Here is a 27,996-nt window from a genome sequence, read left to right as displayed (position 1 = left end):
GTTCTTCCTGAATCACAGCCAAAATCAGAACATCCACCAAGACCACTTGAAAATGGAGTTTATTACTATTCTGTAAGCGCTCGGTTATTCTCTTGGCAATCTTATTTTTCTAGGGCAACCCTTCCCAGGCTGCCCATTGTCCAATGTGATCCAGTCACTGGAGACAACAAAAACACAACTGCTACATTTTCAGATGAATAGTCATACCTTCTCAGAAACATTAGATTGGCTGCTTCTATTACAAGCTTTTACTCAGTGCAAAGCAGGGGTGAAATGCTACCTGTTTGGACCGGTTCGCCCGAACCAGTAGTAAAGATGCCACCAGTTCGTCCAAACCAGTAGAAAAAAAACCTGGTTTTTCCCGACGATTAGCTAGAAAGCAGGATTCACATGCGTGCTCACATTGCTACCGAACTGGTAGCAAAGGTAAGTGGATTTCACCCCTGGTGCAAAGCTTCCTTTTTGATAAACTCTGGCTCAGCAAGCCACTGGGCCAATTTCCCTGAGCAATCCTGGCCTGTTCGGGAGACTAGCATTGGCTTGAACTACGGGAGTCCCCAAAGACGTGAAAATCGGTCTGGAGGACATTTGAAGGAAGACGTACTTCTTGGAAGGGTTGCTGGCCACCAACAAAGATGGTGAAAGTGCCAGGCTCCAACCACCACTGTCCATCCCATACGGCTCTCTGGCTGAAAGATAATAGGAAGGCCACCTTGGCAGCTTGTCCCTGGCGTATCGGCAACCGGCGGAAGCCAACCAGCTGCCAGCGGGGCATGGGCACAGATGCTTGTCCCCAGCGGAGGTAGAGCTGCACCACCTGCAGAGGGAGGGAAATGTTAGAAGTGAAGAGAAGGTCATCAAGAGAAGAAGACATCAGCAGATTCTTCACACCTTCAAAGCATATTCCTACTTTTGGAGCCTCTTCAAGGATGGAGAGAAGTTTTCTGATCTAGGCTTCCCAAGATCATGAATCAGACTCCTCGTCCCGATAAAAACTCTTTTATTTAGGTTAAAGGGAATTCCTCTCCAGCAAAGTCCCAGCCAACAGTCTTTCATGAGATTTCACAATTACAGACCTTTATCAGGCTTGGAGAGCTGCCAGGCGGATATCTTCCAAACACCATGCTGTAGCAGCAATTACTTGGCAAGAAGTCAGGAATAGATCTTCACCCTAATGAATGGTCTAATGGTCTCCTGCAAACTCCCCTCCCCTTTCGCTCCTCTTTATTCCCTATGGGAGGGGCCATTCAGCATTCCCTTGTGCCTTTACTCCCGAGTCAGCCCTCGTTCCTTGGCTGTTCCCTTCTCCGGGCAGCTCTGCGCCTGCACACATCGGGAACAGGCTTCAGCTGTTCTTCTGCCTCACTGATGTCTGACTCCGAAGGCAGCTGATAACTGTCAGATGGCCCTGGCCCCCTTTCTGCCTCCGACACAGAGCCCTCGTCAGAGCCTTCCCTAGACTCCAGGACTGGCCCATCTTCCTCCCCAACCTCCTCACTGTCCGAATCTGCTGCCAGCTCTGCTGGCTGCTGGCAGGCCACAGCAACATTCTGGATAAATGGCCCACACCCCTTTATCCAGAATCAAGGGCCCTGAATATGTGAAGGACCCCTGTATCCTTCATCTACTCTTCTGTCATTTAGGAATCATTTTCCTCACTGCTCGTTCTGTAGGACACAATTTGGGATGGTACAATGAACCAGCAGATTCCATTTCTTTCTCTCCTTCTCTTTCTAACAAACCAGGGGCGCTCTATGAATCTTGCCAGTGGTGGAAATGCACAGACATCAACAGCAGTTTCTAAGATTCAGAGAACAATTATTTGCATGAAGTATTACTTGCATTTTAATCCCTGCCTGACTGTGATTCTCTATCAAATAACTGGCTGCTATGAATATTCTGCTCTTGAAGCAAAATCCACTACATCAAGAAGAAATACTGATATATGTAAATCAGCTGGACAAGTATTCCTTATTGATAATAGCAAATCACTATTCATAATTTAGTAGTAATATTATCTTCTAATCTGATCCTGTTTCTGCAGCTTTGCAACCTGATCTCAAAAAAACCCAAACCTCTATTTCAGCAAAGTCAAAATTCGTTTTCTGTTCTTTGTTCAATGCGATTCTACATGGGAGCTGTGAGGACTAAAAATCAACCACCATTTTGGATTCATAGCCCCTGTGAGATATCACTACTACGTCCTCATTTCTTAAAAACCTCTATTCCACCATAGGTGGGCCTGGTAAATACATACAAATATCCGTAGGATGTTGGGTTTTGAGGTCAACAGCACAACATTTGTCCATCAGTAAAGATGTTTTCAGCTCTCGCTGGTCTTACAATATACAATATACAATAGTAGAGTTGGAAGGGACCTTGGAGGTCTTCTAGTCCAACCCCCTGCCTAGGCAGGAAACCCTATACCGTTCCAGATAAATGGCTATCCAACATCTTCTTAAAGACTTCCAGTGTTGGGGTATTCACAACTTCTGAAGGCAAGCTGTTCCACTGATTAATTGTTCTAACTGTCAGGAAGTTTCTCCTCAGTTCTAAGTTGCTTCTCTCCTTGATTAGTTTCCACCCATTGCTTCTTGTTCTACCCTCAGGTGCTTTGGAGAATAGTTTGACTCCCTCTTCTTTGTGGCAACCCCTGAGATATTGGAACACTGCTATCATGTCTCCCCTAGTCCTTCTTTCTCTTAAGCTAGACATACCTAGTTCCTGCAACCGTTCTTCATATGTTTTAGTCTCCAGTCCCCTAATCATCTTTGTTGCTCTTCTCTGCACTCTTTCTACAGTCTCAAGATCTTTTCTACATTGTGGCGACCAAAACTGAATGTAGTATTCCAAGTGTGGCCTTACCAAGGCATTATAAAGTGGTATTAACACTTCACGTGATCTTGATTCTATCCCTCTGTTGATGCAGCCTAGAACTGTGTTGGCTTTTTTGGCAGCTGCTGCACACGGCTGGCTCATATTTAAATGGTTGTCCATTAGGACTCCAAGATCTTCAACTTGACTCTCCATCCTCACAGCCTTTAGACCTCCTTGAGTTTTCACCCATCTCAAGCAGCATCTCATCCCTTTCATCCCACCCTCTCTGCCCCCCACCAGTGTTTGCATGCAGACAAGCAACGGAATTGCCTCACCTCTTCACCATCTCTGGATCCCACGTTCTCCACCACCGCAGAGATGCTAAGATTCCCACAAATGGGCACTTGGTCAGCACTGACTACCAAATCCCTGTACCGGAAGGCGGTGTATGAGAGTCCATAGCCAAAGGGGTACATCGGGGCCTCTTGTCCGTAGTAGCGATACGTCCTGCCAATCATTGTGTAGTTCTCTATTGGGGGTACCTGCGGTGAGGACGAGAGTAGCTGAAGGAGGTGGAAAGATTCAGGGCTGTATGTTTATGGGGATTCTCAGTCATGCAGATCATGGTTGGTCCCAGAGATGCTTTTTCAAAGGCAACTGGACTTTGTTTTTCCTTGAGGACGTTTTGCTTCTCATCCAAGAAGCTTCTTCAGTTCTGACTGAATGGTGGCGAATGGAAGGACGCTTCTTGGATGAGAAGTGAAACGTCTTTAAGGAAAAACAAAGCCCAGTTGTCTTTGAAAAAACACCTTGGGGAAATTTGGGGCTAGAGCAGGGGTGTCCAAACTTGGCAACTTTAAGACTTGTGGACTTCAACTCCCAGAATTCCCCAGCCAGCAGAGCTGGCTGGGGAATTCTGGGAGTTGAAGTCCACAAGTCTTAAAGTTGCCAAGTTTGGACACCCCTGGGCTAGAGCAAGCAGGATCTAGGGCTGATTTGAGGGACTTTCCCTCCCCAGCCTTTATTGGTTAACCACCCTTGAATAAGTGCTCTAAATTGTCCCAAGGTCAGCTTATTTTTCCGTAGTTAAGGTTTAATTACCGATTTGTTTTTCCTTGCTTTTATTTTAAATGGCGTGACGGCATTATTGTGCCACATACTTTAAAAACAGTCCTTTCTATTCAAGAGGCAGTTAATGGACTGTAGCTAATCCCCCATTGGAGACCCACAGAAAAAGGCTAATTCAATGGGTTGAATCTGCATCAACTTTTAATTAAAATTGCCAGCGGCCTTTGTGGAATCTGATACACTTCAAAGGAAAGACTGCAACAGAAATTCTGCTGGGGGGGGGGGGGGAAAGGACACTGCCGAGTAGCACAGTGGACTTTAATCTTACATGATGTATTTTCTGGTCTATATTTAGAAAAGTCAAGTCTCCTTCATGTCAAACTCAACTCTGAAGAACTTCATGGAGTCTTTAGTGTAGTTTCCCTGGCAACAATATAGAAATGTTTTTTTTTAAACTGCCTTCTTTCAAGACGATGTTCCCAGTTCAGTCTGCAATTCCCAAGTTCCCACAACATTGTCAAACTATTGACTAAGTCTGCATTACTATTACTGTTAGTCTTCTCATCGTTCTTATCACCCATCTCCTCCCACTTATGACTGCAGGACTGTAAATTTGTTGCTTGTATCCTTACGATTTATATTGATTGTTTCCTAGTATGATTTGATTGCTTACTTGTACCCTATGACTATCATTAAGTGTTATATCTTTTGATTCTATGATGAACGTATTCTATTTTATTTTTCTTTATGTGCACTGAGATCATATGCACCAAAAATAAATTCCTTCTGTGTCCAATCACACTTGGTTAATAAAGAATTCTATTCTATTCTATTCTATTCTATTCTATTCTATTCCATTCCATTCCATTGCACTGATGTGCCCCTCCAGTCATAAGCCTCTAGACACCTCATTATTAGAATAGAATAGAATGAAATGAGGAATGAATAGAATAGAATGAAATGAGGAATGAATAGAATAGAATAGAATGAAATGAGGAATGAATAAAATAGAATGAAATGAGGAATGAATAGAATAGAATGAAATGAGGAATGAATAGAATAGAATGAAATGAGGAATGAATAAAATAGAATAGAATGAAATGAGGAATGGAATAGAATGAAATGAGGAATGAATAGAATAGAATGAAATGAGGAATGAATAGAATAGAATGAAATGAATGAATAGAATAGAATGAAATGAGAAATGAATAGAATAGAATTAAATGAGTAATAAATAGAATATAATGAAATTAAGAAAGAATGAGTAGAATAGAATAATAAATACATAAATAAAAAATAAAAAATACATAAACAACCCCAGAGTCTTGGTACATCACTTAGAAATGAGTGTATGCTGAATAAAAACACAAAATGCTTTTTGATTATGTCCCATCCAGCACTCCTCTCTCTAAAATTAGGCTATATAGGTAGTCCTTCACTTACGGCCATTGTTTGGCTGCCATCTGAACTTATGATGGCTCTGGAAAAAGTGACTTCCAACCAATCGTTGCATTTACATCGCAGTGTTCCTGTAGTCAGGTGACTGCAATTTAGGTACCTTGCAACCAACAACGTATTTGTGGCCGTTGCAACAACCCAGAGTCACCTAGTTGCTCTTTGCAACCTTCCTGGCCAGTTTCCGGCAAGCAAAGTCAACGGGCAAACCTGGATTTATTTAATGGCTACGGCCAAAAAGATGGTAAAATTGGATGCAGTGATGACTCACTTAATGACCATGATGGAAGTTCCAGCTACAATTGTGGTCATTAAGTTGAGGACTTCCTGTAGGTTTTTCTTTTTGTTTTCTTAAGGGAGGGAAGATTCAGCTATTATTTCCTCCATGTTGAGTGCGACAGTCCACGAAAGAGGCACCACTTCCCACCCCAGCCATACCTGGTCCATTCCTGCTGGCCACGTAGCTGGCAGCCTGCCGGCAGGATTTGCTCCTTCAGCGCCCACCAACATCTTGGCCACAGCCAGCCCTGTGGTCTCAGCGGGAAAGAAACAAGCCACGATTGCCCCCACGCCATCTTGTTCCTTGGCCCAGCTGATATCCAGGGGGCCGGCGTTGAACAGGAGCAGAATCACAGGACGGCCGGTGGCTGAAATGAAAGGTCTCGCCCAGCTCATGTGGAGGAAAAGTTGCGATCTGTGCATCCCTCCTAGGCGATGTTCTCCAGATATGTGGACTACTCTACCCCTCAGCCCCAGCCATCATGCAGAGGGAGAGCCAAAGGCTGCTGATGCTGCCTATCACCAGCAAGGTCAGGTGAGCAGAGGACATACTTTCATGAATAAAATCCATGGGTCGCTCCCATGTTTCCCCGAAAGTAAATGAGGGTCTTATTTTCTCTTGACCCCCCCCCCCAAATAAGCGCTTGGTCTTATTTTTGGGGAGGTCTTATTATTTTTGAGGTGCGGGAGGTGGCGAGGGTGGTCACCTCATGGCTGCTGCTGTGTTGGGCGTGGCTGGGCCTGCCACTCTGTTTGCTGGGACCATTAGTGGGATAGAAGGGGCGGGAGCAGCCAGTACGTAAAGGCATGTGGGGTGTATGGGGCATGTTTCCCCCCTCCCTTCCCCCCACCCCTGCCTCCTCACCTCGTGTTGTTTGCATGGCAAGCAACCAGAGGAAACGGTGGCGACTGGCTGCGCATGCATTTAAATATTTTCAGGGAGGGCTTAATTTCGGGAGAGGGCTTATTTTAGCACATGCGCTCAAAAGCCCGATTGGGCTTATTATCCGGGGAGGTCTTATTTTTAGGGAAACAGGGTAGTAGCAGAGACAGGTAACTGAGTCCAAAGGATGCCTCTAGCCTTGCCTTTTCTGTATTTGATTTGTTTTTTTTTAATAAATACTTTTTATTAAATGTTTTGATCTCTAAAAACAATAGGGAAGACACAGCAAAGAAAAAAACACAATAAGACACAACAAAACACAGAACATACATAACAATATACAATAATACAGTAAAAAAAAGCCTTGCCTTTTCATGATCCCAAGACCATGCAGCTAATATCTGAGAGTAAACCCCCAATCATTATGATGTAAATTTCTGCATTTATCGGACCCAGGAGATATAAAATAGGAATCATGCAATGCTTTTTCTAAAGCAACAATTATTATCAACATTAAAAAGTTTATAATACTGGTTGAGTGAAGCTCAAATCCTACTAACTACAGGGACAGTAGTTATGTAGTTTCCTTATAGTAGGCAACTGCCAGATGGTTCAGCTTCACATTCTACCCTACAACTCTAGAATCTGTGTTGGGTTGCCCACCCAAAAACTAACCTGGTCTGACCCTGCTTAGCTTTTTAAGATCAGCCAAGCTCCACTAGATGCTACCGCCCAGTTGGGCCATGATAATTCAACTGGGCCCCAAAATGTGGTCCAAGAAGGCCAAAATGCTGGCCCCATCTCTTTTAGTGATGTCACTAGGACATCTCCAGGCTTCTTGAGAGTCTTCCTCTGGGGAAAGAGACAGACAAACTCACCCCAGGCCACAGATGACTGCAGAAGGTCTAGTTGATGTCCGGGCAAAGACAAGTTCTTGCGGTCATTGGATTCGGACTCCATTTCAATTCCTGAGGGGAAGGAACAGAGAGTGTGTGAAAAGGGCCCCTTGGCTGCTCTGACATTCCAGAGCTATCCAATCTCTATGGGTGGGAATTTTTTCTGGGAAGGTGGGAGGGGGGGAAAAGACTTTTTCCCTGTTATCTATGGAGATTCTCAACCATCCAGGTCATGGTAGTCCCAAAGGTTCTTTTCCAAAAGACAACTGGACTTTCTTGTGTTTTTTCTCTCTTTCAAAACGTTGTGCTTCTCATCTAAGAAGTTCTTCAGTTCTTCAGTCTTTTAAGACAGAGGTCCCCAACTTTTCCAGCTTGGCGATCCGGCCTGGGATGTATGGGGTTGTGTGAGTGGCAGGCACATGAGGGTGTGCTCTCCGCCCATGCGAGTGGAGCTTCATGCACATACGCTTTCCCATCTCTCTCGTGGCCCAGTTTCGAACAGGCCATGGGCTGGTACTGGGCCGTGGCACGGTGGCTGGGGACCAAGATGGGGCCAAGGCCATCTGGCAGTTCTCAGCTGCCTTTGAAACTAGACAGCAGTGAGGCAGAGGAACAGCTGGAGCCTGTTCCCAGTGTGCGCATGCGCAGTGCTGCCAGAAGAAAAGAACAGCTCAGAAATCAGGGTCAACTTGGGAGTAGAGCCACAGGTGGAAGGTGATTGGCCCTTCCTATAGGAAATAAGAGAGGAGCAAAAGAGGAGTGGGCTTTTGCAGGAAACAATCTGTTTGTTTGTTTCAGGAGTGTGAAGATCTGTCTGTGAATCTCAGAGACTCTGTGCCAAGTCTTTCCTTGCAGAGTATTGCATTTGGAAAATATTTACATCATGGCAGCTTTCCAAGCTAGTTAAGGTCTGTGGTCATAAATTCACCTTTGAAAGACTGTTTACCAGGCTTTTGCTGAATGTAAATGAGAGGAATTCACATTAATTTAATAAAAGGGGTTTTGTAGGGACCAGGAATCTGCTTTGTGCTTTTTAGGGAAGCCTAGGTCAGAACAGGGACACTCCCCAATTCTCTGGAAAGTCAAGCCAAGGGAAAGGAAGAAATGCTTTCAGGCTCACAAGATCCTGTTACTATAACCTTACACCTCTTGGAAGGGCTGGCAGAAGCCCTGCATTTTTAGGCACAGCTCTTACCTGTCCCAAGGCACACAACCACAATGTCTGCTCCTTCGACTGCAGCTTTCACATCTTCGGGATTATACTTGAGACATCTCGGACGCTCACATCCAAGGGCACAGGTGACATTGGCTGAGATAGCTGCTAAGCCCCTCCTGCATCAGCCAGAGACAAGAACCTCTCAGAAGTCACAAACACCAGAAGCATCTCCTTTTCAGAGCCTCGAGTGGTGAAACTGGATCAACCAGATCGCCATATTTTTTTTGTCAGAAATGGTGTAGGGCAGTGACGGCAACCCTTTTTCTGCTCAGGTGCTAAAAGGGCGCGGGCGCAATAGTGCCCGTGTGCATGCCCACACCCATAATGCAAAGCCCTCCCTCCCCCAGCGCATGCGCGCACAACCTCCTGCTCCCCTCCTGTGCATGCGCGCAGGCCTCACTGAAGCCTCCGGACTTCTAGTAGGCCCGTTGGGCTGTTTTCCGCCCTCTTCAGGCTTTAGGAAAGCGTCCTGAAGCCTGGGGAGGGCAAAAAACAGCCCAACGGGCCTACCGGAAGTTTCTTTCCTGTTTTTCACCATACACGGGCTCCGGAGGCTTTTCAGAAGCTTGGGGAGGGCAAAACAGCTCTCCCCACCTGCCAGAAGGCCAAAATTCAGCGCTGGAGTTGACATAGGGCAACATGTGTCCTCAGAGATGGCTTCACATGCCACCTGTGGTGCGTATGCCATAGGTTCGCCATCACGGGTGTAGGGTCTCCTGCTTAGGTGGGGGTTGGACTAGATGACCTACAAGGTCCCTTCCAACTCTGTTCATCTGTTAACCAACCCTGGGAATGTCCTTCATACCTCCCACCATATTATAGGTACATTTGAAGTACCTACAACCAGCAGGATACCCACAGTAGTGGCTGAACTGCAGTTGGCTTCATAGTTGAGTGTAATGGGAAGAAGGAATAACCTTGAGGAACAGAAGGAAGAGCCCCAACCAAGGGGACACTAATATCGCTCTCACTTGGCAGTGAGATGGAGCAGCACAACAATTTAATAAACAAAATAATAATAGTAGTAGTAGTAGTAGTAGTAGTACTATACTGTAGAAAAGCTGAGAAGACATTTAGATCTAGAGCTCAGCTTTAACTCCATCAGCCCCAATCACAATCTGTTTGGGAGGGGGCAGAGAAGATTGCTGGTCCTACCTGGGTGTATAAATGTATTGGGGTTCAGGGACTGGTGCATAATCCCCAAAGAGGAGCTCAGCATTGTCTGCAAAGGGTCCGACCACCTGCACAGAAAGAATAAGGGAAAGTAGAGGAGCTTCTGCCTCTCAGAGGAAGAGGAAGTTAGTGGCCATCAAGGTTTCTGGGACTGACTTTGTCCCCATTTTATGAACTAAAATCCACAGTATTTTGTTTATGTTTTGATTTTGTGAATCAGTATAACCTATGCTAGTTACAGTGTCCCTTTTTGCCCTAGGACCATTGTTTCTCGTGGTCTCTGCTCCTTCCCAGTAGGGTGATGCTGCTACAGGAGCCTTCAAACAATGTCACCTAGAAAGCAGGACTTCTCAGTCATAGCACCCACTGTTTGAACAAGCAGCCCAATACTTGGCCAGTTTGGAACCTCAGTAGGACCTCAAAAACTTCCTTCCTTCCTTCCTCCCTTCCGCCCACTCGCCCTCCCTCCTGTCCTCCCTCTCCCATTAAAAAGTATAAGTTCTCAAGGAGAGAAGCAACTTAGAACCGTAGGAATGAAGTCCTGGGAGCCAAATGGTGTTGCTGATCTGTTGTGAAACTCCCAGAAGTCAAACTGGACAATGTTTGCTCAGTCATGTTCATAGATGTGTCAATCTCCCCATGAATACGTCCCAGGAACGTCCATCATTAGTGCAAACTTATCAGGAACAGGCTAATTTTGCAAGTGTTCCTCGGTGAACACTTACCGCAATGGTCTTGCGCAACAGATATTCCTCCTTAAAAGGCAGCATTTCGTTCCGGTTTTTCAGCAAAACAAGGCTCTGGAGGGCGGCTTTGAGGGCCAGACTGCGGTGGGCTTCTGACTGTATAACCTCAGCCCCCAGTGCATTGTAGGGGTTCATGGCTGGTGGGTCAAATTCTCCCAGGCGTAGACGAGTGAGGAAAAGGGGACGGACACGATCCCGGATCACCTGCAGGAAGTAGGGAGAAGCAGTGTTGTCTTCAATAAACTACAATGGGACACTGGGTGTATCCTTTTAAAACCCCTTGGCAATTGCAATTTTACCAGAATAGAATAGAATAGAACAGAATAGAACAGAATTCTTTATTGGCCAAGTGTGATTGGACACACAAGGAATTTGTCTTTGGTGCATAAGCTCTCTGTGTGCATAAAAGAAAAATAAAATAGAATACATTCACCAAGAATCATAAGATGCAATACTTAGTGATAGTCATAGATTACTAATAAGCAATCAAATCATACCAAGAAACAAATAAAACAATATAAATTGTAAAGATACAAGCAGCATGGTTATAGTTATAAGTGGGGAGAGATAGGTACTAGGAAGGATGAGAAGAAGAATAGTAATACAGTCTTAGTAACTAGTTTGACAGTGTTGTGGGAATTAGTTATTTAGCAGAGTGAAGGCATTTGGGGAAAAAGCTGTCCTTGTGTCTAGTTGTTCTGGTGTGCAGTGCCCTATAACATCGTTTTGAGGGTAGGAGTCGAAACAATTTATGTCCAGGATGTGAGGGGTCTGTAGATACTTTCACAGCCCTCTTTTCATCATCTGGTCATCATCTGGGTTGATAACTCCTATGATAGCAAAAGGATCTATATATTTAGGATCTAGTTTCTTACAAGCCCTTTTTAGGTTCAAATATTTTGAGGACAAATATACCTTATTGCCTACTTTAAACACCTTTTGGATAGCTCATTTCTTGTCTGCCTGTCTTTTTTTGACCCTTTTTTGTGCTTTTCCCAGAGTTTTGCCTACACCTGGCCATGTGCTTTTTATATTATCCAAATATTCGATCCCTGTGGTCTCTTTAAAAAGGGTAAAAGCCTTTACGTACTGCATTATTGTAGGCTACTTCACCGTTACCACTGCTTCATAATGCTTTGCTGCCCTTTCTAAGCGGTTTACAACATCAGCATATTGTCATTAACAATTTGGGTCGTTATTTTACCCACCTTGGAAGGATGGAAGGCTGAGTCAACCTTGAGCCAGTGAGAATCGAACTCCTGGCAGTGGGCAGAGTCAGCCAGAAATACTGCATTCTAACCACTGCGCCACCACGGCTCATAATGGCTGTTTGTTAGGCAGTCATGAAGTAATGACTACTTAGCAGTTCCAGGGTTTACAGTTGAGGGTGTTGTGTGAATGCTGCTAGGGAATAACAGCTCCAAGATATGGAGTTGGAGGGCAACAGCAAAGATTATCTTGTCCTCTATAACATTCCTGAAAAACTGCCCATCTAACTTCTGTTGATAATGTTCCAATTGAAGATGAGTCTAGCTCTTTCCACGATGCTCAAACACCTGATATTTTACTCACATTAAATCAAAACCTCCCTCCTTTGCAATATAAGTCCTTCATTGTGGAATCCGACTTAGGATACTCCTCAGAGCCCTATCCTTCTTACTGAACTACAACTCCCAGCAATCCCATTTAGTAATAATTAATTGCAATGGATGCTGGAAGTTGTAGTTTAGTAACATTTGGAAGAGCCCTGGATCTCCCATTTTTCTTCCCTCATTGTTATGACCTAGGCTTCCTTAGAAAGCAAGAAGCAAAGTCTTGGTCCCTGCAAAACCTCTTTTATTTACACGACTGTGAATTCCTTTCATTCACAATCAGCAAGGCTTTAGCAAACAGTCTTTCAGAGGAATGTTTATCCACACGCGCCTTATCTCATTTGGAGTGCTGCCAGATAACTAGTTTCCAAACACAGGACAAGGCAAAACTATACACAGTGTCTCTTATAACCACAAACAGAACTTTCTGGACCGAATGAAGAAATTGTTTCCTGCAAAAGCCCACTCCCCGTTTGTTCCTCTTTTGTTTCCTATGGGAGGGGCCAATCACTTCTAAGCAGAGGTGGGTTGCTTCCGGTTCGGCTTGGATCAGCTGAACCAGTAGTAGTGGTGGCAGGAGGCTCCGCCCACCTGCCTGGACACTTCTGCGCATGTAGAAGTGAAACCGGTAGTAAAAATTTTTAGCAATCCACCTCTGCCTCCAAGGTGTGGCTTTACTCTTAAGTTGACCCTGCTTTCTTAGTTGTTCTTGTTTTCTGGCATCTCTGCGCATGCACACACTGGGAACAAGCTCCAGCTGTCCCTCTGCCTCACTGCTGTCTAACTCCATCTCTGCCTCCGATGTAGAGCCCTCGTCTGAACTTTCCTCAGCCCCCAGGACTGGCCCATGTTCCTCCCCAACCTCCCCATTGTCCGACTCTGCTGCCAGCTCCACTGGCCACTGGCGGACCACAATATTCATTTGGAAAAGAGACACATCCCGTCTGCTGCCTGCTCTGGAATTGGTGGCACTTTCTTCTACTGCAAGGAGATGGACCACTTACTTCCAGAGAAATGTTGCCCTTGCTAAGGGCTTCGGCTATGTACATGTAAACATTATTCTTCATCCCATAAGAAAGCTCTAGATTACATCCAGCATTCACAGCCACTGCAGGGAGAAAGAAGGATAGCACCGTTAGTCCAAAAAAATAATAATCAATGAAACATTGGCTCCAATTCATATTTATCTGCAAGCCATGGTTTGTCTGCTGTGTTTGAGTGTGCCACTCTTAGCAAGTGAATAGCAACAGCAGGTAGACTTATATACTGCTTCACAGGGCTTTCCAGTCCTCTCTAAGCGGTTTACAGAGTCAGCATCTTGCCCTCAACAATCTGGGTCCTCATTTTACCAACCTTGGAAGGATGGAAGGCTGAGTCAACCTTGAGCCAGTCAGGATCGAACTCCGGGCTGCGGGCAGAGTTTGCCTGCAACACTGCATTCTAAGCACTGCACCACCAGGACCAAGGAAAGGAGGGGATAAAAAGCAATTGCACTTAGACTTATATAGTGCTTCACAGTGCTTTTACAGCTCTCTCTAAGTGGTTTACAAAGTCAGCCTATTGCCCAACAATCTGGGTCCTCATTTTTACCCACTTCGGAAGGATGGGAGGCTGAGTCAACCTTGAGACGGTAAGAATTTGCCTGCAGTCCTGCATCCTAAGCACTGTGCCACCACCTTATGTTATAGAGGACAGGATAATCTTTGCTGTTGCCCTCCAATTCCAGGTTTTGGAGTTGTTCTTCCCTAGCACCTTCAACTACCGGTGTTCATATTACAGCCCTTTGGATTTCCATTTCTCACTGCTAACATTAACGCGACAATGCCTAGGATAATATTTGTAATTTCATTCTGGATGTACAGCATATGTGCCAATTTGGGGGTGGGGTGGGGGGCTCAGACATTAAAGAGGCAAAGTTTGTCAATTGGAAAGCTAAGAACCTGGGTTCAAGCCCTGAGCACTGTGTGATGGGGTGAGCCCCCGTTACTTGCCCCGGCTCCTGCCATCCGAGCAGTTCGAAAGCATGCAAATGTAAGTAGATAAATAGGAACCACTTCGGTGGGAAGGCAACAGTTTTGTGCGTGCCTTGGCATATAGTCATGCTGGCCACATGACCATGGAACTGTCTTCAGACAACACTTGCTCCCTCAGCTAAAAACTGCAGATGAGTACCATCATCTAGAGCAGGGGTGTCCAAACTTGGCAACTTTAAGACTTGTGGACTTCAACTCCCAGAATTCCCCAGCCAGCAGAGCTGGCTGGGGAATTCTGGGAGTTGAAGTCCACAGTCTTAAAGTTGCCAAGTTTGGACACCCCTGATCTAGAGTCAGGCACCAGTAGATAGAGGAAACCTTTACCTTTACCTTTAAGGCAAAGGTAAAGGTTCCCCTTGAACATATGTGCTAGTTGTTCCCAACTCTAGGGGGCGGTGCTCATCTCCGTTTCAAAGCCGAAGAGCCAGCGCTGTCTGAAGACGTCTCCGTGGTCGTGGCCGGCATGGCTAAACACCGTAAGGTGCATGGAACATTCTTACCTTCCCACCAAAGGTGGTTCCTATTTTTCTACTGGCATTTTTTACGTGCTTTCGAAGTGCTAGGTTGGCAGAAGCTGGGACAAGTCACGGGAGCTCACTCCGTTAGGCAGCACTAGGGATTTGAACCACCGAACTGCCGACCTTTCTGATCAAGAAGCTCAGTGTCTTAGCCACTGAGCCACCACGTTCAACCTTCTTTGCCTTTATATGTGCTAATTCCAGACAAGGAGTTCCTGGTGGGTGTGGGAGAGAAAATAGTGCTTGGATGGTGAGAGTAAGGACAGATAGAAGCAAATCTGAGTTCCAGGCCAGAAGTTTAGCCTCCGAGCATGGAGACTCTCGGAACTCAATCTGCAACTGAAGCTAGGCTGCAAAAGGCTTCCAGCATGGAGGCGAGAAGAGAGGGCTTCCCAACACTCACCAATGGCAGTCTCCAGGAAACTGTGCGTGTACTGGTGCCCAGCCATGATCAGCTCCACAGCCCCTTCGTCGCTTACTACATAACCCTGGAAGCCCCATTCATCACGCAGGATGTCTGTCAGCAGTTTCTTGTTAGCGCAGGCTGGGATTCCATTAATCCTGCCAGACGAAACAAGGATGGTTAGCAGATTTACAAGCATGACTTCATCGCTTCCGGTCTTCCTGATCCGACAAGAGCCCGCTTGGTCTGGGGGTTCAGGCACCAGGAAAAAAAGCAGGAGGCAGGGAGTTCTAGTCCCACTATAATCATGAAAGGCAACTGGGTGACTTTGGGCCAATCACTAGGAAACTGTGACTTCTAGTCCCACTATAATCATGAAAGGCAACTGGGCCAATAGGAGACTGTGAGTTATAGTCCCACTATAATCATGAAAGGCAACTGGTGACTTTGGGCCAATCACTAGGAGACTGTGAGTTCTAGTCCCACTATAATCATGAAAGGCAACTGGTGACTTTGGGCCAATCACTAGGAGACTGTGAGTTCTAGTCCCACTATAATCATGAAAGGCAACTGGGTGACTTTGGGCCAATCACTAGGAGACTGTGAGTTCTAGTCACGCCTTAGTCATGAAAGCCAGCTGGGTGACTGGGCCAATCACTAGGAGACTGTGAGTTCTAGTCCCACTATAATCATGAAAGCCAGCTGGGTGACTTTGGGCCAATCACTAGGAGACTGTGAGTTCTAGTCCCACTATAATCATGAAAGGCAATTGGGTGACTTTGGGCCAATCTAGGAGACTGTGAGTTCTAGTCCCGCCTTAGTCATGAAAGCCAACTGGGTGACTTTGAACCACTCTCTCTCAGTCCAACTCATCCCACAGGGTTGTTGTGAGTAAAAGAGGAGGAGGAAGATTTGTTGGATATGTCTGCTGCCTCAAGTTATTTGCAAAACTAATACGGGCAGGATATACATAAAATAAAACAAATAAAATAAAATAATCAAACAAATAAAATAAAATAAAAACAAAAAAATATAAAATGATAATACAATACAATGCAAAAATAATAATAATAAAATAAAATAATACCTGCTATAGCTGCACATAAAGCTAAAGGTCCCAGCCCATACACAGGCTTCAAAGTGAGGCATGACAACAATAAAACAAATAAAATAAAATAATAAAACAAATAAAATAAAATCAACCAAAACATAAATAAAATAAAAACGATAAAAATATAAAATAAAATAATAAAATAAAATAATAAAATAAAATAATACCTGTTGTAGCTGCACATGAAGCTGAAGGTCCCAGCCCGTACGCAGGCTTCAAACTGAGGCAGGAAAGTCATGCGCCAATCACGTTCCTCCACCTGTCACAAAACACACCACCATGTTCTCAGGGTGTTGCCCGGCTTGTGAAACTCCCCCCAAGTCACTTCTGTCTTCTGTCCTTTTATTATAGGCAGTCCTCAGCTTATGACTGGTGGCATACGACCACTGTCAGAAAGCTCATAAAACTGATGGCCCTCCCCCCCCCCGGGATATTTACAACCTGGTTCCAACAGCTGCACCCCCCCTCCCTCACAATCAGGTATCAGCTGCTCGACAATCAGCTCGCATTCACGGTCATTTGCAGCATCCTGTATCCTGTAAAATGTGTGTTTTTTTTTAATGTTGTATGCCGCCCTGAGTCCTTTAGGAGAAGGGCGGCATATAAATCCAATAAACAAAACAAAACAACAGAACATGACTGCATTTTTCTACGCTTTTGCCAAAACCGGCATTTCCTGCTGGCTTTCAGCAAAACCAGCCCATATCAAACAATTGGTTCATTTCGCAATTCCGGCATTCACTTTACAACCGTGGTCTTTGCTTAATGACTACCACAAGAAAGGTCATAAAATTGGGTCAGTCAGATGGGTAGCTTGCATTACAAATATCATGGTTTACAGCCGCAATGAGCAGGCTCCATTACAGTCTTAAATTAAGGGCTGTTTGTAAATACCTTACATTCATAACCATCCTGTAAGGCAGGGGTGTCCAAACTTGGGAACTTTAAGACTTGTGGACTTCAACTCCCAGAATTCCCCAGCCAGCCATGCTCATCTATTGTATTTGTGTTTGTATCTATAGTGTGTTTCATTAGTGTTGTATATCTGTGATTGCATGGCCCCTGGAGATGCCATATGCTATATTAAATCTTTAAATCTATATCTATATCTATACCTATAACTATCTGTCTCTGTCTCTATCTCTATCTCTATCATCTCTATCATCTATCTATCTATCATCTATCTATCTATTTATCATCTATCTATCTATCTATCTATCTATCTATCTATCTATCATCTATCTATCTATCTATCTATCTATCTATCATCTATCTATCTATCTATCTATCTATCTATCTATCATCTATCTATCTATCTATCTATCTATCTATCTATCTATCTATCTATCATCTATCTATCTATCTATCATCTATCTATCTATCATCTATCTATCTATCTATCTATCTATCTATCTATCTATCTATCTATCTATCATCTATCTATCTATCTATCTATCTATCTATCTATCATCTATCTATCTATCTTCATATCTCTATCTGTCTGTCTGTGTGTGTGTGTGTGTTTCAGCATAACTCTGGAACACCTCGAGCAATTTCAACCAAACTTGGTACACAGATTACTTACCTTCTGGAAACAAATACTAGGGAGGGGGGGAAAGACACCCCTAACACTCCTCGGGATGTGTGTTCTGTTAAGATACAGCCAGTTGTGCATTAAAATGGCTCCTACTATACTGCCATAAAATGGCTTCTACTGTACAGCACAGTGAAGTTGCCATGGTAATGGCTTCACAGTACTCCACAAGGGGGCTCCCTCTGGTAAGGGGGGAAAATACAACATTAGAAATTACGTTTGGTCCGGACATTTCCCCCCTATAAATAAATACCTGGGCAACACCGAGTTATCAGCTAGTAAATAAAGTCTATTGTGCTGTTCTTGCTTCGAGGGTTGCAAGAAACTAGGTGGTTGGGATGAAAATAAATCAGCTAGAGAAAGTGGAAGGAAGAAGGTGTCCAACTCCGAAATCCACCTGAACAGAACCTCCATCTCTGGTCCTCTTTCACTGACCTTGGCGTCAAAGAGAAATCGGGAGACAGGGATATTCTCAGGCCCCCCATGGACATCAAAATGCTTGCAGCCGGCATTGGCTTTGACGTAACGGGGATGGTCACCCTGAAGTCCCTTCACAAATGCAACTCCCAGCTGGGTGGTCAAGAACGGGTCCTCCCCATAAGTCTCCTAAGAGCAGGGAAAGAAGCAAGCTAGTCAGCTCAACCCTGTTCTACCCCCACCAGGCTTTTATTCCAGTTAATGACAAGTGTAAAATGAGACCAATCTGGCAGAGAAATGAAAAGAATTACAAAGAAGAAGTGCCAAAAGCAATGAGATTCTTAAATAATAGGTGTATAATTATAGCAAGATATTAATAGGTAAAGGTAAAGGTTCCCCTCGTACATATGTGCTAGTTGTTTCTGACTCTAGGGGGCAGTGCTCATCTCCGTTTCAAAGCCGAAGAGCCAGCGCTATCTGAAGACGTCTCCATGGTCATGTGGCCGGCATGACTAAACACCAAAGACGCACAAAATGCTGTTACCTTCCCACCAAATTGGTTCCTATTTTTCTACTTGCATTTTTTACGTGCTTTCGAATTGCTAGGTTGGCAGAAGCTGGGACAAGTAACGGGAGCTCACCCTGTTACATGGTGCTAGGGATTCGAACTGCTGACCTTTCGATTGACAAGCTCAGCATCTTAGCCACTGAACCACTCTTAAGATATTAATACTGTAACCTTAAACCCACAATCTAAAATGATGTGCAGAATATTATCAGCCTTAAGCCTGCATGATTAAAGCTGATATCCAGGATCAAAAGCCCTTGATCATCCAGTCACTCATTTCTACTTCTGGTTATCCCATTTCTGAGAGTAATAATAATAATAATAATAATTTAAATTTATTAGCCGCTCCCTTTCCGAAAAGGACTCGGGGCGGCGTACAATGGAGTAAAAAACATATAACATTTACATAAATCCATGACATACATAAGTACAAAGACACACATGTTCGGAGGAGGTTAACAGATACAATACATAGACAATTAAAAACCATTAAAATACCCTAATTACAAAACCCCATGTACAATCCAAATTCAAAATGTTAAAAAACAGACAGTCAGGAGGAGTACGAGAAAATTACGGTTGAGCCAGGCCAGATAGTTGGAAGAGGTGGGTTTTCAGTAAGATGCTAGAAGGGTCTTTCTTAAATTTCTACAGGTCAAACGATCTCAAGATTTGCTTTAACCTAATTTTAGAAGCTCCTTTTTCAGCTCAGGTGACTCTTATGGCCAAGAATATTTGTAACCTTTAGTGTAATCCCTGTTAAGGTAAGATAAGGTAACCTTTATTGTCATTGTTTTACTTTGAGCACAGTGGTACGCTTTAAAAATTAAATTCTATATACATTCCATATACATACAAACATACATACATGCATGCATGCATGCATGCATGCATATGTATATAACATGTGTATATGTGTGTGTTGTTACACACACACACACATGTTCACCCATACAGATACATACACACACACACACACACGCGCACACACACATACACACACACATATATAGGGTATGGCTAGCTGATGAGAGCTAATTAGCTCGAAATAGATCTATACTAGTCTCCCTTTATTTATTTATCAGTACAATATAACATATATATATATATATATATATATATATATATATATATATATATATATATATATATATATATATATATATATATATATATATATATATATATATATATATATATATATATATATATATATATATATATATATATATATATGTTGTATTTGTACTGATAAATAAATAAGGCATACCAGGGGTTGTAACACAAATACATACATACATACATACATACATACATACATACATACATACATACATATATATCACTGTTCATCCTGAACACGTAGTGCAAAAAGAAAACTTGAGACTTCAGTCAAAATGGTGACTGAATCTAGATGTTCTGCTTCAGATACCACAGAACCTCTCCCAAAAGGTAACAAGGAGATCTTCATCTTGAGATTCAAGAATCAGCTATTGTTCTTCACAACTTTACAATAGTTGCATTTCAGGAGACTATTGTGACAATAACAGTCTCTGACATGTTTTCCCTGATTTTCCAGGTCTGATGGACCTCAATCCTCACCAGAGGGGCTATTCAGTAGGTTCTGACCAGTTCTAGAGAACCGGTAGCGGACATTTTGAGTAGTTCAGAGAACCGGGAAATACCACCTCTGGCTGGCCCCACCTCCATCTATTCTCTGCCTTCCGAGTCTCAGCTGATTGGGAGGAAATGGGGATTTTGCAGTATCCTTCCCCTGAAGTGCAGATTTTGCAGTATCTTTCCCCTGGAATGGGGAGGGTATGGAGATTTTGCAGTATCCTTCCCCTGCCATGCCCACCAAGCCATGCAAACCAAGCCATGCCATGCCTACCGAACCGGTAGCAAAAAAAATTGAATCCCACCACTGATCCTCACCCTCCCCGTCCCTGTTCCTAAATCTGTGATACCTGGTTCCTGCCCCAGAGTGGATGCCGCATGATGTTCAAGACTGGGCTGAAGCAGCTTAAGCCGGTATGGTCTTTGTAGTAGCCCTTGGAGTCAAAATAGTTGTGCTTGGCGCGAACCTCAGTGGCCGTAGCGTTGGCCACTTCGAAGATGAGTTGAGGGCTGTTCGAAGACATAAGGAGAGTCGGAGAGAAAAGGATTCTGTGTTGCCATGAAATGAGGTCACCCCCAAACAAGCATGCTTTGCTAGTCTGTCTTTTTTTTTCCTGTTTTAAATTTCATAAACATTTTGAATACAGTGTATTGTCAGGGTATATCATTTACAAAAGAAAAACAAATAGAAAACAAAATGAAATATTAACACATATACTGATAACAATAGTGATAATATAACAGAATCGTTTTGGCTCAATTTCGCCTTTATATTAGCTTATTCATAGTTCTGTTAATTATATTAGCATATTTATAATTATAAACTATCTTCATCTTTAATTCATACATAGCACTAATCTTTCTTCATCTAATTTCTACCTCTTATCTCTAGCCATTCATAAAATCTATTCCATGTCAAGTAATATTGTCTTCTTTGTCTTTTATTTTTAAAGTCAATCTATCCATCTCTGCCCAGTCTAATATTTTCCGAATAACACCCTCATCATTACTTATAGTCCAAATAACATTCCTTTCTCGGAGAGTCAAGGATGTCTTGCCCTGCACCTGGAGTGGCGTGACTGGGAGGCATCTCCAGTTGGGATGGTGCCTGATTGGATCATATGATGGACATGTGGGGGCTGGGCAGGGACTTGGACTTTCACTTGGGTGGGGGAAAACCTGAAAGCTTTCAGATTCCTGTTTTTCCAGATGTGCCAATATGACATCTCTAATAAAATGGAACTTTGAGGAACCTCAAGTCTCGGAGTCTTCTTGCGTTGAGAGTGTTACTTGGAACCCTGACAAGCTGTACATCTGTTCTTCTTCTGAAGAAACCTCTGGAGTCTTTGGAGTAGAGAATCCTTGTGGCCCTTCCATTCCAAAAATGATGCCAAGATTGCAACCCTGGACTCTTAAGATGTCCATGCTGGTAGGTCTGATTGCTCAAAATTTAGCAATAACGGGTCACCAAGATTCTAAGTGGGTGAATCCAGAGACAGAATTGGGGCAAAACTCACGTAACAACTGCTTTGCTGACAAATGGAAATTTTGTCCTGCATTGTGGCCATAAGTCTAGGACTATCCCCATATTGACTTAATAGGTAAACTCCTACCTGAAAGAGGCAGCCAAGCCAAGCGCTTGAGGAAAAGATGTCGCCCAGCCTGGTGCTTCTACATCGCCACGAAGACATTCGGTATTCCAGTTGTAAGGCCCTATGCCCAAATGGGCAATAGGTGGGGCTGGTCCATTGCCCAGAGCTCCGCCTCTCGCCATCTGTGGGTAGAAAGCCCATATGTCGAATGGATAACACTGGTCAGGCACTCCTCTGATGTGTTTTGATAGATGAAGACAAGCAGACTTGGCTTCTTCCAAAGCCCCGTTGACCATCAACCCCAACAACTACTCAAGAGGCTTCTCGTACCTGCAGGATCATCTCCTCCGGGGTCAGCCTGTTCACCAGATCATCCACCCGTTCCTCCCAAGACAATGTGGGATCCCTGAAGGGGAAGTCCCATCCCCAGCAGAGCCCAGCCAATAGCAGTGGGGCAGCAAGGCGACAGAAAGCCATCGTTTTGTCTGCAATGGAGAAAACAGCAACAGCACTTATATTCCGCTTCATATTGCTTTGCAGCCCTCTCTAAGCGGTTTACAGAGCCAGCCTATTGCTCCCGATAATTTGGCTCCTCATTTTACCCACCTTGGAAGGATGGAAGGCTCAGTCAACTTTGAGCCGGTGAGGATCGAACTCCTGGCAGTGAGCAGTGAGCTGAATTAGCCTGCAATACTGCATTCTAACCACTGTGCCAGCACAGTTCGATGCATGGTGAGTTTGTGGTGCAGAGGAACATTCCTTTGAGATGAGTTCTCATCCAGATAAGGATGTGTTTGGGTTTTTTTTGCATATCTTAGAAGTGGCTTAATGGTCCTTCTTCCAAGATGTTCTTCCTATTTCCCATTCCAGTCCCCACCCTGGTAATCCCATCTAAGAACTAACAGGTTTCTGCAGGAAACTTTACAAAACTCTACAATTTTTCCAAAGAACCTTCATCCTGGAATCAGTCTTTAATGCTTTATTAAGAAAAGGCCAAGAGAGATTCAAGAGCAGTTGCATTAACTCTGGGTAGAGCAGCTGAATTTCTCCACCGGATCCTTGTTCATACAATTCAAAACCAGATTTTGTTTCTCCACATCTCATAGAATTAACCACAAGATGTTTTGCTTCTCATCCAAGAAGCTTCTTCCTCTGTAGAGCTAAAGAAGCTTCTTGGATGAGAAGCGAAACGTCTTCAAAGAAAAACCAGAAAGTCCAGTTGACTCTTGAAAAAGCACCTTTAGGTTCAACATGAATCCATAATGTGATTTGTTTTGGGCACTGCACGTTGTATGACTATCCAACCAATTGTGGTTTATCCAATAAGCCCTATCAACCAACCATGGCTTTGTGCAATGTAGGAACCCAACCTATGATAATTGTGTTCCCTCTGGGCTTAAATGAAACTGCCAGTGGCCTGATGTGATCCTTGGAGGGCTGCTAATGTGATTGCTTCCCTGCTTCGGTAGCACCTTCTGTACAGATATAGAATAGAATAGAATTCTTGATTGGCCAAGTGTGATTGGACACACAAGGACTTTGTCTTTGGTGCATAAGCTCTCAGTGTACATAAAGAAGAATAGAATAGAACACATTCATCAAGAATCATAACACTTAGTGATAGTCATAGGTTACAAATAAGCAATCAAATTATACTAGGAAACAAATAAAGCAATATAAATTGTAAAGATACAAGCAACATGGTTATAGTCATAAGTGGGAAGAGATAGGTACTAGGAAGGAAGAGAAGAAGAATAGTAATACAGTCTTAGTAGGTAATATGACTATATTGTGGGAATTGGTTGTTTAGCAGAGTGATGGCGTTTGGGGGGAAAAACATTTTGAAAAAGATAAGATGATGTTGAGAACACAGTGAAGATAACGATCCATGAAACAGATAAAGGGTTTGTAAGGACAGAAGCAACACCCTCTTCTGAAGGTATCTTATTGCAAAGGTGTTAATCTGAACCCTGGAGCAAAGAGAACGGAGTTCTGGGACATGGGCTGATTTTTAAAGAAACGTTCTCAGGACCAACGCCTAACCAAGTCAGTGAAATCTTCTTGGGAAAGGAGATTTATGGGCACGCAATGCAGGTAAACAAGATAAGCATCTTCTTGAGGATTCTAGAAAGCCAAAGGTCTACAAGAGAATTCCATGAAGGTGTCAAGGAAATCACAACAAGGGTCTTCTGGGCCAGACAATGAAGGTAGCTTCCCGTGACTTACTATTACTATCTATTGAGATAGATAACGGAGAGTCTTTGGCCTAGTAGGCCTAGTCTACAAGAGAATTCCATGAAGGTGTCAAGGAAATCACAACAGGGGTCTTCTGGGCCAGACAATGAAGGTAGCTTCCCGTGACTTACTATTACTATCTATTGAGATAGATAACGGAGAGTCTTTGGCTTAGTAGGAAAGCAGGGAGCAGGGAGTTCAAGTCCCGCCTTAGCCATGAAAGCCGGCTGGGTGACGTTGGGCCCCTCACTCTCCCTCAACCCAGCTCACACTATAAAAAAGACGTTAAGACTCTAGAAAAAAAGAAGAGCAACCAAGATGATTAGGGGACTGGAGGCTAAAACATAAAAAGAATAGTAGCTTAATGAAAAGAAGGACCAGGGAGACAGGATAGCAGTCTTCCAATATTTGAGGGGCTGCCACAGAGAGGAGGGGGTGAAGCTATATTCCAAAGAGGAGGGGATCAACTTATTTTCCAAAGCACCTGAAGACAAGGAATAACGGATGGAAATTGACCAAGGAGAGATTCAACCTAGAAATAAGGAGGAATTTTCTGACAGTGAGAACAATCAACCCATGGAACAGAAGTTGCCTTCAGAAGTTGTGGAAGCTTCATCATTTGAAACTTTCAAGAAGAGATTGGACTGCTATTTGTCAGAAGTAGTGTAGGGTCTCCTGCTGGGCAGGGGTTTGGACTAGATGACCTACAAGATCCCTTCCAACTCTGTTATCTGTTACCTTCCAGGGCTGTTGTTGTGGAGAAAATAGGAGGAGGTAGTGTGTATTTACCACCTTGAATTATTTGCAAAAATAATAAAAGCAGGATATAAATACATGCAGAAAAAAAGAAGAAATAAAGAAAAATCAATTGCTATCTATTACTAATACTTACTGTTACTATCTATTATTAATATCCAAAAAATGCTTTTCAAAAGGCAACTGGACTTTCTTGGGGGTTTTTTCCTTGAAAATATTTCGCTTCTCGTCTAAGAAACTGGTCAGAACTGAAGAAGCTTCTTGGATGAGAAGTAAAACATTTTCAAGGAAAAAAACCAAGAAAGTGCACCTGCCTTTTGAAAAGCATCTTTGGGACAACCATGGCCTGGAAAATTGAGAATCTCGATATACATTTTTACTATTTTCTCTGACTTAGAATTTTATTTCCCGGGGTGGACTTCACTCTAAGTATTACCCATCTGCTGTGAAACTACTCACTATTTTTGAGATCAGATCTCAGCCCCAAACTGAACCGTTTCCCTACAACAAGCACCCTAAGCACCAAGGGGGACTCCTCCATCAAGGAAGCCATGCTGAGTCTATCTATGCATTGCTAAAACATGCCACAGTTAGTTGGTTTCACCACTATGCACGAACTAACAAGCCATCATTTATGGATCCCAGAGCTTGGGTTGGAATGTCAGGATTCCAAATAGCATCCAAAAGTAAATCAGAGTCCAAGGCAAAGTATTGCTCAAAGTTCCACTTTATTAGAGATGTCATGTTGGCACATCTGGGAAAACCTGAATCTGAAAGCTTCCCAGTTTTCCCCACCTAGTTGAAAGTTCAACATCTTGCCCCAACACCCACCAGTCCATCACATGGTCCAATCTCCCACTGCCATGCTGACAATTCCACCCATCCAGTTCCAGTCAGGTGCAGAGGTGCAAAGACAAAGGATGACCTTGGCTTTCTAGAAGGAATTTTGTTATGGCTACATAGTAAGCGACTCCTTACAACCCCCCTCCCATTTTCCCACAATAGAAAAAGGCATAGTAGAATAATAGAAAGTGTGGCAGGCCAAAGATCGAAAAGAAAAGATGGCTGCAGGCCTGATGTTGGGTATGGTCCACCCACGAAACCAGAACTGAAGCAACCATACCACAGATTTATGTGGCCTTGAATGGATCCTTTCCACATGGAGAACAAGATGCAAAGATTGACAAACTAGAATCAGGAGTCTCCAACCTTGGCCACTTTAACATCTGTGGACTCCAACTTCCAGCAAAGTTGGCTGAAGAACTCTGGGAGTTGAAGTCCACAGGTCTTAAAGTGGACCAGATGGATATTTTGTGTTGATCCACGTGGTGCCTAATCCCATAAAAAGCCTTCCCAAAAGTTTAAAACAGGCCAATGTGAACTATTTGAAACAGGGGATTCTGATTTTCAGCCCCGTTGTACCCTTGCTGTTGCCCTACTGAAGGTCAAGCTTTCATCATCTTGTCTTTTATCTTGTCTTTGTATGTACACTGAGAGCCTATGCAATAAAGACAAATTCATTGTGTGTCCAATCACACTTGGCCAATGAAAGAATTCCATTCCATTCTACTCTACCCTATTCTATTCTATCAGGAGCAATCCTTTGATGATGAAAGGGAAAGTTGACTTAAGAGATGCACGTATGGAAATGTTGTATACTGTAGAAGGAAACTGTTAAAGTTGTTTCTTTTTTGTTTTTTAAAAAAACTGTGTAGTAAAAATTATTTTTTTTAAAAAGAGATGCGCACCCATCTTCTGGGCAACCTTAGGACTCTGTTAAAAGTTGTGGTTTTTGTACTCTTGCACTTTCACGCCTTCTCAATCTAGTTTGCAGTCCTGAACGGGATCTAACTTTATGTGGTTTTGGAGGGCAACCCTTGGATTACTCGCTAGGTAGCTCACCCTCCAGAGGTAGCAGAATCAACACTTCTCAGCTAGGCAGCCAACTTTCTGGTTGGCACCAGGACTTTTTCTAGTTTGGTTTGGGGGTTCCAGGGCTGGGATTGTGCCCCACCCCACCTCCAAGGAGGCTTGTTTCTCTCAAGTTCTTCTGCACCCTTCGCAAACCCAGCGGTTCCAATTGGACCAGGTTTGGTGCTCTCCAGCTCACGGAAGGTAACCAAGCCAAGTTGGTTAAGAGTCACGGATGGAGAGAGGGCAAAACAGGTCACTGCTCTCTCTCTCTATCCCTCCCTGTCTCTTTTCCTCTCTCTTTCTCTCCCTCTCTCTCTCTCCCCCCTCTCTTTTTCTTTCTCCCTCTCCCTCTCTCTTTCTCTTTTTCCCTCCCTCCCTCTCCCTCTTTTTCTCTCTCCCCCTCTCTTTTTCTCTTTCTCCCTCTCCCTCTCTCACCCCCTCTCTCTTTCCCTCCCTCCCTCTTTCTCTCTCCCTATCACTTTCTCTCCCCCTCTCTCTTTCTCTCTCTCCCTTTCTCTTTCTCTCCCACTCTCTCTCCCACTCACTCTCTCTTTCTCTCTCTCTCTCTCTCTTTCTCTCTCCCCTCTTTCTCTCTCTCTCCCCCTCTTTCCCTCCCTCCCTCCCTCTTTTTCTCCCCCCTCTCTCTTTCTCTCTCTCCCTTTCTTTGTCTCCCTCACATTCTCTCCTCCCACTCTCTCTCTCTTGCTCTCTCTTTCTGTCTGCCTCCCACTCTCTCTCTCTCTGTTTCTCTCCCTCTCTCCTTCTCTCCCCTCTTTGTCGCTCTCCCCCCCCTTTCCCCCTTACCTTCTCTTGCGATCCCTCCGTCCAGCCGCTTCTGCACCCGACGGAGTCTGGCCGCATCTGTTGCAAGCGCAGGGTTGTTGCGCAACGGCGATCACGAAACAGGCTCCCCGCCTCTGCAGCCCGGAGGCTTGCGGGGAGAAAAAGCTGAGCACCGCAGGTCTGGTGCGCGAATAAGATCTCCTTCCCGGCCGATTCTTTATGCTTACCAAGCTTTAGCAGCCCAACAGAAGGCAGGTCCCTTCCAACTCTGTCAATCTCTTAATCTTTCCTTCTTCCGCAACTTCTGGGCCTCTCTCGCTTCGGTACACC

General features: G+C 44.0%; 1 protein-coding gene across 2 annotated transcripts; it reads right to left on the bottom strand.

Annotated features, from left to right (window-relative positions):
- Positions 1 to 41: 41 nt before the first annotated feature.
- Positions 42 to 27,996, bottom strand: LOC309396691 (uncharacterized protein). Of its 2 annotated transcripts, none has more exons than XM_081962031.1 (15): positions 27,894 to 27,996; positions 22,309 to 22,463; positions 22,000 to 22,160; positions 20,737 to 20,896; positions 18,220 to 18,390; positions 16,358 to 16,449; positions 15,080 to 15,237; positions 13,130 to 13,233; positions 10,513 to 10,737; positions 9,770 to 9,855; positions 8,594 to 8,730; positions 7,381 to 7,470; positions 5,779 to 5,987; positions 3,153 to 3,359; positions 42 to 817 (listed from the first exon to the last, which is right to left on the bottom strand). In XM_081962031.1, exons 2-15 carry the CDS (start codon positions 22,453 to 22,455, stop codon positions 530 to 532), a joined length of 2,235 nt encoding a protein of 744 aa, XP_081818157.1. In that variant the 5' UTR covers positions 22,456 to 22,463; positions 27,894 to 27,996; the 3' UTR covers positions 42 to 529. The 2 variants fall into 2 exon arrangements, with proteins under 2 accessions (XP_081818157.1, XP_081818156.1); XM_081962030.1 differs by having other exon boundaries at positions 27,688 to 27,980.

Source organism: Natrix helvetica (assembly GCF_964273705.1).
Source record: "Natrix helvetica genome assembly, chromosome: 9".
Lineage (NCBI taxonomy): Eukaryota > Metazoa > Chordata > Lepidosauria > Squamata > Natricidae > Natrix > Natrix helvetica.
The sequence above is the reverse complement of the archived record's forward strand: the minus strand, read 5'-3'. Positions and strand labels throughout refer to the sequence as shown.